This window comes from Carcharhinus amblyrhynchos, unplaced genomic scaffold, assembly GCF_965287045.1.
Source record: "Carcharhinus amblyrhynchos unplaced genomic scaffold, sCarAmb.v2.hapA chromosome_284, whole genome shotgun sequence".
NCBI lineage: Eukaryota > Metazoa > Chordata > Chondrichthyes > Carcharhiniformes > Carcharhinidae > Carcharhinus > Carcharhinus amblyrhynchos.
In genome coordinates this window covers 75,019-87,375 of record NW_027650024.1, presented here as the reverse complement: position 1 = coordinate 87,375, position 12,357 = coordinate 75,019, and the positions used below count along the sequence as shown (strand labels likewise).

General features: G+C 55.4%; 1 protein-coding gene across 2 annotated transcripts in view; it reads right to left on the bottom strand.

Annotated features, from left to right (window-relative positions):
• Positions 1-632: 632 nt before the first annotated feature.
• LOC145339005 (zinc finger and BTB domain-containing protein 7B-like) overlaps positions 633-12,357 on the bottom strand; it is a 68,297-nt gene continuing 56,572 nt past the window's right edge. Inside the window, exons 4-5 of one of the 2 annotated variants that reach the window (XM_080183430.1) lie at positions 4,548-5,618; positions 633-1,876 (exon numbers count right to left, since the gene is read on the bottom strand). In XM_080183430.1, coding sequence (XP_080039556.1) covers positions 907-1,876; positions 4,548-5,611 — 2,034 coding nt within the window. In that variant the 5' untranslated portion in view covers positions 5,612-5,618 and the 3' untranslated portion in view covers positions 633-906. The remainder of the gene's footprint in view (positions 1,877-4,547; positions 5,619-12,357) is intronic. The other variant, XM_080183431.1, reaches the window with a different exon arrangement.

Genomic DNA, 12,357 nt, shown 5'->3' with positions numbered 1-12,357 from the left:
CAAACCCATCTCCTACCCCGCTAGCCCAGAGTTCTCAACAGCGCTACCTGGTGAGGGGCCAGGTTGGCACTCCACGTGCACACGAGGGGTAGGGTCAGCGAGCTAACACCTGACGCCTCGGCACTGGCTATCCGACCACAGACTCAAGAGTTCTCACTTGCTGCCAGTGTGAGCACAATCGACAAAAAAAAGAGACAAGTTCAAAGTGTTCTTAGAGAGAGAGAGAGAGAGAGGCAGAAAGAGGAGCGCGCACGTCCAGACGGGCAATCAGACACCCACACACACACACACATACACAGGCGTGCAGGTGTGTGCACGCACACACATTCAGACACACGCTCTAGCACGTGCATACACACACGTGCAGGCACACAATACATACAGGCATGTGCGCACGCACACGCTCGGGTGCGCGCGCGCACATACACTCGGGCACGCATATGCGCACACACACATGCACTCAGGCACGCATGCGCACACACACACATGCACTCAGGCATGCATGCGCGCGCACACACACATGCACTCAGGCACGCATGCGCACACACGCACTCAGGCACGCATTCGCACAAACACACACTCAGGCATGCGCGCACGCACTCAGGCATGCATTCGCGCGCGCACACACACACACGCGCACTCAGGCACGCATTCGCGCGCAGACACACGCACTCAGACAAGTGCGCACACGCACTCAGACACAGTGTTTCTTCACAATAGTTGCCACTTAACCCAGAAACAAAAAGGTGCAGAGGGGCACGCACTTTGAGATCAGCGGCTTAAAGCATCGGAAAACCCTGACTATGACAGCCCCCTCTTCACAGCCAGTGAAGTCGACAATATGCAAAAGGTTTTAGCCGGAGTTTAGCAACCATTTATAAAAAAATAGATCTTTTCTCTGCAATATTACGAGGGATCCACCGGATCACCTTCCTCTGGCTGGTGATCCCACCTGGTGCTCGTGTGACCCCAATCTGGTGAGCCATCCACATTCAGCTTGCCATCTGTCTGTGGTGACTCCCTCTTGATCCCAAATACCTCTGGGAATCTCCCCTCCACTCCTGGGGATTCCCTCCTGATCCTGTATTCCTCTGGAAACCTTTCACCTACTCCCGGGGACTCCCTGTATTCCTCCGGGAATCTCCCCTCCACTCCCGGGGACTCCCTCCTGATCCCGTATTCCTCCGGGAATCTCCCCTCCACTCCCGGGGACTCCCTCCTGATCCGGTATTCCTCCAGGTACCTCCCCTCTACTCCCGGGGACTCCTGCTTAATCCGGTAATCCTCCGGGAACCTCCCCTCCACTGCCGGGGACTCCCTCCTGATCCGGTAATCCCCCGGGAATCTCCCCTCTACTCCCGGGGACTGCCTCCTGATCCGGTAATCCTCTGGGGACTCCTGCTTAATCCGGTAATCCTCCGGGAACCTCCCCTCCGCTCCCGGGGACTCCAGCCTAATCCGATATTCCTCTGGGAAGGCTCCGTCGGTTCCCGGAGACTCCTGGCCGTTCCCGTATTCCTCGGGGAAGGCGCCGTTGACTCCCGGGCGCTCCCTCCTGATCCCGTACTCCTCCGGGAAGGCCCCGTCCGTCCCCGGCTGCTCCCAGCCGAGCCCGAGCTCCTCGGCGGGCTGGCAGTCGCCCTTGCGTTTCCGGGTGCGGATCTCCAGGCAGTTTTGCCCCTTCAGGTGCCTCTGCAGGTGGTCGATCCGCACAAAGGCCTTCCGGCACTGGCTGCACTCAAAAGGCCGGTCCCCGGTGTGCAGGCGGCCATGGTTCTTTAGGTCGTAGCTGTGCAGGAAGCGGGCGTCGCAGCAATCGCAGGAGTACGGCCTCTCGCCTGTGTGCTTCCTCATGTGAATCTTCAACTTGTCGTTCCTGCAGACACCGGGGTGAGGAACAAAGACTAAAACTTACTTGTCGGTGTCACAACTCGGCTAACAATAACACTGCAATGAAAATCCCCCGAATCACCACACTCCTATTTGGGTACTCCAAGGGGCAATTTAGCATGACCAATCCACCCAACCTACACATCTTTGGACACTAAGGGACAATTTAGCATGACCAATCCACCCAACCTACACATCTTTGGACACTAAGGGACAATTTAGCATGACCAATCCACCCAACCTACACATCTTTGGACGCTAAGGGACAATTTAGCATGGCCAATCCACCCTAACCTACACATCTTTGGACACTAAGGGACAATTTAGCATGGCCAATCCACCTAACCTACACATCTTTGGACACTAAGGGACAATTTAGCATGGCCAATCCACCCAACCTGCATATCTTTGGACACAAAGGGGCAATTTAGCATGGCCAATCCACCGTAACCTGCTCATCTTTGGACGCTAAGGGACAATTTAGCATGGCCAATCCACCTAACCTACACATCTTTGGACACTAAGGGACAATTTAGCATGGCCAATCCACCTAACCTGCACATCTTTGGACACTAAGGGACAATTTAACATGGCCAATCCACCTAACCTGCACATCTTTGGACACTAAGGGGCAATTTAGCATGGCCAATCCACTTAACCTAAAGGTTAAAGTTTATTTATTCCTGTCACAAGTAGGCTTACATTAACGCCACAATGCAGTTACTGTGAAAACCCCTCTAGTCGGCATATGCTGGCGCCTGTTTGGGTTACACTGAGGGAGAATTTAGCATGGCCAATGCACACTAACCAGCACGTCTTTCAGACTGTGGGAAGAAACCGGAGCAGTCAGAGGAAACCCATGCGGACACGGGGAGAACGTGCAGACTCCATACAGTGACTTGAGCTGGGAATCAACTCAGGTCCCTGGCACTGTGAGGCAGCAGTGCTAACCACTGTGCCACCCGAACAAAACAGGAAGCGGAGACAGAATTAGTGTGATTCACACAGTACACTGAACACCCTGTGCCCCCCGCAGCCACCCCCCCCACCCCGCCCAAAACCCATTTCCCCCCCCAACCCCCACCCATGGTAGAGAGAGAGGGAAGGGGGCAGAGAGAGAGAGGGAAGGGGGCAGAGAGAGAGAGGGAAGGGGGCAGAGAGAGAGAGGGAAGGGGGCACAGAGAGAGAGAGAGGGAAGGGGGCAGAGAGAGAGAGGGAAGGGGGCAGAGAGAGGGAGGGAAGGGGGCACAGAGAGAGAGAGGGAAGGGGGCAGAGAGAGGGAGGGAAGGGGGCAGTGAGAGGGAGGGAAGGGGGCAGAGAGAGGGAGGGAAGGGGGCAGAGAGAGGGAGGGAAGGGGGCAGAGAGAGAGAGGGAAGGGGGCAGAGAGAGAGAGGGAAGGGGGCAGAGAGAGAGAGGGAAGGGGGCAGAGAGAGAGAGGGAAGGGGGCAGAGAGAGAGAGGGAAGGGGGCAGAGAGAGAGAGGGAAGGGGGCAGAGAGAGAGAGGGAAGGGGGCAGAGAGAGAGAGGGAAGGGGGCAGAGAGAGGGAGGGAAGGGGGCAGTGAGAGGGAGGGAAGGGGGCAGAGAGAGGGAGGGAAGGGGGCAGAGAGAGGGAGGGAAGGGGGCAGAGAGAGAGAGGGAAGGGGGCAGAGAGAGAGAGGGAAGGGGGCAGAGAGAGAGGGAAGGGGGCAGAGAGAGAGAGGGAAGGGGGCAGAGAGAGAGAGGGAAGGGGGCAGAGAGAGAGAGGGAAGGGGGCAGAGAGAGAGAGGGAAGGGGGCAGAGAGAGAGAGGGAAGGGGGCAGAGAGAGAGAGGGAAGGGGGCAGAGAGAGAGAGGGAAGGGGGCAGAGAGAGAGAGGGAAGGGGGCAGAGAGAGAGAGGGAAGGGGGCAGAGAGAGAGAGGGAAGGGGGCAGAGAGAGAGAGGGAAGGGGGCAGAGAGAGAGAGGGAAGGGGGCAGAGAGAGAGAGGGAAGGGGGCAGAGAGAGAGAGGGAAGGGGGCAGAGAGAGAGGGAAGGGGGCAGAGAGAGAGGGAAGGGGGCAGAGAGATAGGGAAGGGGGCAGAGAGATAGGGAAGGGGGCAGAGAGATAGGGAAGGGGGCAGTGAGAGAGAGGGAAGGGGGCAGAGAGAGAGAGGGAAGGGGGCAGAGAGAGAGGGAAGGGGGCAGAGAGAGAGGGAAGGGGGCACAGAGAGAGAGAAGGGGGCACAGAGAGAGAGAAGGGGGCACAGAGAGAGAGAGGGAAGGGGGCAGAGAGAGGGAGGGAAGGGGGCAGAGAGAGGGAGGGAAGGGGGCAGAGAGAGGGAGAGAAGGGGGCAGAGAGAGGGAGGGAAGGGGGCAGAGAGAGGGAGGGAAGGGGGCAGTGAGAGGGAGGGAAGGGGGCACAGAGAGAAAGGGAAGGGGGCAGAGAGAGAGAGGGAAGGGGGCAGAGAGAAAGGGAAGGGGGCAGAGAGAGAGAGAGAGGGAAGCAGAGAGAGGCATGAGGATGAGTGGGGCATGTGGAGAACAGACAGTATCTTGCGTTGGAGAGAGTGGAATAAAAGCTCTACCTCTCCTCCCCCGTGTAAAACTACTGAGCCCGCCCCACATAGCAGCCTCTAACGGGCACCCCCCCCCCCCCCCACCCCCACCAGCAGCAGGGCACCGTCCGTCCGTCCGTCCGTACCTGGTGAAACGCACGCCACACACCTGGCAGGCGAAAGGCTTCTCGCCGGTGTGGGTGCGCATGTGCCTCGGCAGCTTGCCCGCCCCGTGGATCACCTTCCGGCAGATGGGACACTCCTGGGGCATCTGGGACTTGCGCCGGCGCACCAGCTTGTCGGGCAGGCCCAGGCTGTTGCTGAGGATGCCGTTGGTGAGGGAGCTCAGGTAGGTGGCGGGGTCGGGCTCCGTGCCCTCCTCGCCGGCGCCCAGCTCCGGGGCGGGCGGCGTGGCCGGCGGCAGCCGGTAGCCCAGCTCCTCGCTCTTCTCCGAGGCGGCGCCTCCTCCGCTGGCCTGCGGCTCCCCGTCCGCCTCTCCGAGCCCGGCGGCCGGGTACAGCTCCTCCGGGTCCTCGGGGGGGTCCTGGCTCGGCTGCTCCGCCGCCCGGTCCGAGGGCAGGTCCTTCATGGCGGTCCGCAGGGGCTGGACGATGCGGTAGAGGTTGCGGCGGTTGCTCAGGGACACCCGGGGCGGCTTCTTGGGCCTCTTGCGGGGGCGGAACTTGGGGACCTCCAGCGCCTGCACGGCGTCGGAGGGGCAGGGGGCGGGCTCCTCCGCCGCGCCGTCCAGGTAGCGCTTGGCCTGGCCGTAATCCGCCGGGGCTTCGGGCGAGGCAGCCTCGGGCCTGTCCGGCGCCCCGCTGCAGCGCAGGATGTCGACGCAGGCGTCGGCCACGCACTGTATCTCCAGCAGGCGGGCGGCCTGCAGCACCTCCCGCATGTTGGCGCTGCTGATGGTCAGCGTGGCGGTGTAGGCGAACTCCAGCAGGGCGGCCAACACCTGGGGCCTGACAAAGTCCAGCTCGCAGACATCGTGGTGGCCGCTGAAGGAGCGGGAGGTGAAGAGCTTGCGGAAGTACTGGCTGCAGGCGGCCAGGACGGCGCGGTGCGTGCGGTACTCCAGCCCCTGCGTGACGATGGTGACGTCGCAGAGCACCCCCTTGTGCCTCTGCTCGTTCAGGCTGTTCAGGATCTCGCTGCTGTGCTCCGGAAAGGGGATGCCGATCAACTCATCCTCGGCCGTCCCCATGATGACCCTGCGGGGGAGGGGGGGGGGGAGAAAGAGAAAATCAAAGAGGAAGAACGCGTGAGCCAATGGCCAGGGGACGTGTACACAGTGCCTCAACAGAGGGAAGAGCAAGATCCCACAAGAGCAACATGATAATGACCCAGGTACACGCGTCGCATCGATACTACAACCCGGATCACTAGGAGAAACTTCTGCTGCTCTTCCAACACAACAGACGCCACAGGATCTTCTACACCCACCTGGGAGGGGCACTGTGCACTTAGCATGGCCAACCCACCTAACCTGCATATCTTTTGACACTAAGGGGCAATTCAGCATGGCCAATCCACCCTAACCTACACATCTTTGGACACTAAGGGACAATTTAGCATGGCCAATCCACCCTAACCTACACATCTTTGGATGCTAAGGGGCAATTTAGCACGGCCAATCCACCCTAACCTGCACATGTTTGGACACTAAGGGACAATTTAGCACGGCCAATCCACCCTAACCTACACATCTTTGGATGCTAAGGGGCAATTTAGCATGGCCAATCCACCCTAACCTACACATCTTTGGACACTAAGGGACAATTTAGCATGGCCAATCCACCCTAACCTGCACATCTTTGGACACTAAGGGACAATTTAGCATGGCCAATCCACCTAACCTGCACATGTTTGGACACTAAGGGACAATTTAGCATGGCCAATCCACCCTAACCTACACATCTTTGGACACTAAGGGACAATTTAGCATGGCCAATCCACCCTAACCTACACATCTTTGGACACTAAGGGACAATTTAGCATGGCCAATCCACCCTAACCTGCACATCTTTGGACGCTAAGGGGCAATTTAGCATGGCCGATCCACCCTAACCTACACATCTTTGGACACTAAGGGGCAATTTAGCATGGCCAATCCACCCTAACCTGCACATCTTTGGACACTAAGGGACAATTTAGCATGGCCAATCCACCTAACCTGCACATCTTTGGACACTAAGGGACAATTTAGCACGGCCAATCCACCTAACCTGCACATCTTTGGACGCTAAGGGGCAATTTAGCATGGCCGATCCACCCTAACCTACACATCTTTGGACACCAAGTTAGGGTGCATTGGCCGTGCTAAATTCTCCCTCAGTGTGCCCGAACAGGTACTGGAGTGTGGCGACTGTTGTGGGGGGGGGGATTTTCACAGTAACTTCATTGCAGTGTTAATGTAATCGATTTGTGATACCAGTAAGTAAATAAATAAGCCACTCTCAGCTGAGAATGCGTGCAGTCAAGGAGACTTGGGGCTTGCCAGCAAGCTGACGGACCCGAATACTCCCCAGGACTGGCTATCCACTTCAGAGGAAGTTCTGATGCCTTTAATGTCTGCATGAGAACTTGAATTGCAGGGTGGGGGGGGGGAGGTGGGGAGCACCTCCTTCAAGAGAGGAGAAGGAAAATAAGAATGAGTAATGGAAATATTAATCATGGCGTCTCTCACTTGCTCTCGGTGAAATGTTACTAGAGCTATTCTCCGACGCCTACAAGTTTTGCAAGTTGGCACAAATGTCAGAGAACTTGCCGCTCACCCATTACGTGACAGTGCACCATCTGAGCTCCAGCAATTTTCCACGCCCCACCCCCCACCCACCCCCAGCCAGCTGGAGTCACTCTCCGAAAGAGCATCTTACCCAGGCCCTCCCGCTCTCTGCCCCATCCCCGTAACCCCAAGCACTCACCACGGCCAGTCCACCCTAACCAGCACGTCTCTCGGACCGTGGGAGGAAACCGGGGGGGACCGAGGGGAAGCCCACGCAGACACGGGGAGAATGTGCAGACATCCGCACAGATGGCCACCCGAGGAAGCCGGGAATCGAACCCGGGGTCCCTGGCGCCGTGAGGCAGCGGCGCTAACCACCACAGTGCCACCCACATGGAATGGAGGCTGGAATGGGGCAAGGGCAGTGACCAGACGGACAATCCTAACAACATGCGACAGCAAGCAGCCACGATCACTCTGCCCGACAGGGTGTCTGACTAGGAGGCGAGAGGTGGAGGACTTGAACTTACAGGGCGCCTTGTGACAGCACCTACCATCTGTGTCATATGATGAATCATTCGGTGAATTACAGATGGGTGAAGGTGAGAAACAGACGAGAAGCCAGTTATTGCATAAAACATCCGTCCATCTGATCTATCTGGGGTTTATGTTTCAGCTCTCTACACCCCCTCCCTATCTCTGTAACCTCCTCTAGCCCCCTACACCCCTTCCCTATCTCTGTAACCTCCTCCAGACCCCTACACCCCCTCCCTATCTCAGTAACTTCCTCCAGCCCCCTACACCCCCTCCCTATCTCTGTAACCTCCTCCAGCCCCTACACCCCCTTCCCTATCTCTGTAACCTCCTCCAGCCCCTCCTTATCTCTGTAACCTCCTCCAGCCCCTCCTTATCTCTGTAACCTCCTCCAGACCCCTACACCCCCTCCCTATCTCAGTAACTTCCTCCAGCCCCTAACACCCCCTCCCTATCTCTGTAACCTCCTCCAGCCCCTACACCCCCTTCCCTATCTCTGTAGCCTCCTCCAGCCCCTCCTTATCTCTGTAACCTCCTCCAGCCCCCTACATCCCCTCCCTATCTCTGTAACCTCCTCCAGCCCCTACACCCCCTCCCTATCTCTGTAATCTCCTCCAGCCCCCTACACCCCCTCCCTATCTCTGTAACCTCCTCCAGCCCCTACACTCCCTTCCCTATCTCTGTAGCCTCCTCCAGCCCCTCCCTATCTCTGTAACCTCCTCTAGCTCTTACACCACCCCCCCCAATCTCTGTAACCTCCTCCACCCTCTATCCCTCCCCATCTTTGCAACCTCCTCCAGCCTCTACACCCTCCTCCCGTCTCCGTAACCCCCTCAGCTCCTGCACCACCTCCGTATGTCTGTACACAACCTACCAACTGAGGCAAATGTGGTGGTTAGCGCTGCTGCCTCATAGCGCCAGGGACCCTAAGAACATAAGAAATAGGAGCAGGAGTAGGCCACCTAGCCCTTCGAGCCTGCCCCGCCCCCCCACCATTCAATAAGATCATGGCTGATCTGAAGTGGATCAGTTCCACTTTCTCCCCATAACCCTTATTTCCCCTGTCTATCAGAAACCTACAGAGATAGAGGCCCGGGTTCGATTCCTGGCTCGGGACTCCGCACAAGCATTGTCCCTCCCGTGTCTGTGTGGGGTTCCTCCGGGTGCTCCAGTTTCCTCCCACAGTGCGAGAGACTGTGCTGGTTAAGGTGTGGATCGGGCCGTGCTAAATTCTCCCTCAGTGTAACCCGAAGGGGAGTGCGGCGACTAGGGGGATTTTCACAGCAACTTCACTGAGGTGTTAATGCAAGCCGACTGGTGACTAATAAATAAAGTTCACTTTATTTTTAACTTCAGTTGCGACTGAGAAGGTCTCACGGCCTCTACTAGAAGAAAGTCTTGGTCACGACTGCGTGTGAGCTTGAGGGATCTTGCTGTTCAACCGACTGGCTGCTGTGCAAACTCGAAGAGTGTTATTTTTCCCCCAAAAGGGAACAGCAGCCTCGCGTGTTCCACAGTGGGTTTGCTACACTCAAATCAATACTTGACCTTTAGAAATATTTGAAGCTCTTGACTGCATTTTCAGTGATGGGCGGGGAGGAGTGCTGTGGAAAAGGGCAGGGAGGTGATTTGTTAAAACTTGCCCGAAACATCAAAGCTTCGCAAAAACATTCCGAGATTCTGGGAGAATCTCACCAATTTAGCAAAAAAAAAATACCAGAAGAGAAGCAAGTTTTGTTGCTGCCTTTCCCATAAGGTCGCGCCTGCCGGATTAGACTGATTTATTCTCTGTAAACGTTAACGGCCTCCCTTCCTCCTCCTACCCCCACCACTGCATTAATCATAGACTCCCTACAGCGCAGAAGGAGGCCATTCAGCCCATCGAGGCTGCAGTGACAACAATCCCACCCAAGCCCTATCCCCATAACCCCATGCATTTACCCTGCTCATCCCCCTGACACTCAGGGGCAATTTAGCATGGCCAAGCCACCCTAACCTACACATCTTTGGATACTAAGGGACAATTTAGCATGGCCAATCCACCCTAACCTGCACATCTCTGGACACTAAGGAGCAATTTAGCATGGCCAATCCACCTAACCTACACATCTTTGGACACTAAGGAGCAATTTAGCATGGCCAATCCACCTAACCTACACATCTTTGGACACTAAGGGGCAATTTAGCATGGCCAATCCACCCTAACCTACACATCTTTGGATACTAAGGGACAATTTAGCGTGGCCAATCCACCCTAACCTGCACATCTCTGGACACTAAGGGACAATTTAGCATGGCCAATCCACCCTAACCTACACATCTTTGGACACTAAGGGGCAATTTAGCACGGCCAATCCACCTAACCTGCACATCTTTGGACACTAAGGAGCAATTTAGCATGGCCAATCCACCCTAACCTACACATCTTTGGACACTAAGGGACAATTTAGCATGGCCAATCCACCCTAACCTACACATCTTTGGACACTAAGGGGCAATTTAGCATGGCCAATCCACCCTAACCTGCACATCTTTGGACACTAAGGGGCAATTTAGCATGGCCAATCCACCCTAACCTACACATCTTTGGACACTAAGGAGCAATTTAGCACGGCCAATCCACGTGACCCGCACATCTTTGGACACTAAGGGGCAGTTGGGGGGAGGGGGGGGGAGCGGGTGTGTGTGTGTGTGTGTGTGTGTGTGTGTGTGTGTGTGTGTGTGTGTGTGTTCCAGAATTCAGCGTCCATAGTTTGAGGATAAGGGGTAAACCTTTTAGGAACTGAGGTGAGGAGAAATTTCTTCCCCCAGAGGGTGGTGAGTGTGTGGAATTCACTCCCACAGAAAGTAGTTGAGGCCAAAACGTTGTGTGATTTCAAGAAGGAATTAGATATCGCTCTCGGGGGATTGAGGGATATTGAGTTGGACGACCAGCCCTGATGGTAAGGAATGGTGGAGCAGGCTCGAAGGGCCAACGGCCTCCCCCTGCTTGTAGTTCCTCTGTTTCTAAAATGGCCGCAGCGTTTAACCGATTAACCGCGCCACATGGTTTGCTCGGCAACGCAGGGATGTCATCCCTTCCTTTCCTGCTTCTTTCCAGCTCCCCGACATGGAGGGTCTTGAAGCTTCCGAAAGCACCGGCCCCGCAAGGACAAAACGCTCGTCCTGAAACACGTCACTAACAGAGAAACCATATTGAAAGCCGTCTCGACGCCCCTCACAGTGACACACTCATATTGTACGGCTTCTGATACTACACCTCGCTAGTAGAAACCAGATCAAAACGCCCAACCCTTTCAACACTGGTAAACTAAAACCAGCGTGCAGGTTCGTCTGGGTGGCCCAGAACGCAAGCCTGGAATCCTTGAACGGGCCACTGTATTCCATCCGCAACCCCCCCCCCCCTTTCCCCCAATATCCCTCGATCCCTTTAGCCCCAAGAGCCATATCTAATTTCTTCTTGAAATCACACAACGTTTTGGCCTCAACTATCTTCTGTGGGAGTGAATTCCACCACCCTCTGGGTGAAGAAATATTTCCTCAAATCAGTTCCTAAAAAGTTTACCCCCTTATCCTCAAACTATGACCCTCTAGTTCTGGGATCCTCCCCCGCCCCCACCGTGGGAGAACATTCTTTTTTGAGTCTAATCCCTGTTAGAATTTTACATGCTTGTATGAGGTTCCCCTCTCACTGTCGGGAAAGGCAGCCAGCATAATCAAGGACACCCCTGGATGTACTCCCTTTCAGGGTGGCCCAGTGGGTTAGCACTGCTGCCTCACAGAGACAGGGACCCGGGTCCAATTCCGGCCTCAGGTCACTCACTGTCTGTGTGGAGTCTGCACGTTCTCCCTGTGTCTGCGTGGATTTCCTCCGGGTGCTCCGGTTTTCTCCCACAGTGCAAAGATGTGCGGGTTAGGGTGGACTGGCCGTACTAAATTGTCCCTTAGTGTCCAAAGATGTGCAGATTAGGTGGATTGGCCATGCTAAATTGTCTCTTAGTGTCCAAAGCTGTACAGGTTAGGTGGATTGGCCGTACTAAGTTGTCCCTTAGTGTCCAAAGATGTGCAAGTTAGGTGGATTGGCCGTACTAAATTGTCCCTTAGTGTCCAAAGATGTGCAGGTTAGGTGGATTGGCCGCACTAAATTGTCCCTTAGTGTCCAATGATGTGCAGGTTAGGTGGATTGGCCGTGCTAAGTTGCCTCTTAGTGTCAGGGGGATTGGCAGGGCAAATAAATCGGGTTATAGGAATAAGGCCTGGGTGGGATTGTGGTCGGTGCAGACTCAATGGGCTGAATGGCCTCCTTAGGCATTGTAGGGACTTTATGATTCTACCGTCAGGAGAAAGATAAAAAAGTCTGAGGTCCCGTACCGACCGACTCAAGAACAGCTTCTTCCCTGCTGCTGTCAGACTTTTGAATGGACCCACCTCGCATTAAGCTGATCTTTCCTTACACCCCTCGCTGTGACTGTAACACTACATTCTGCACCCTCTCCTTTCCTTCTCTATGAACAGTATGCTTTGTCTGTATATCACGCAACAAACAATACTTTTCATTGTAGCCCAATACATGTGACAATAATAAATCAAATCTACGTACTCTATGAACAGTATGCTTTGTCTATAGCACGCAAGAAGCAATACATTTCACTGTATCCCGATACATGTGACAATAATAAATCAAAAGATGT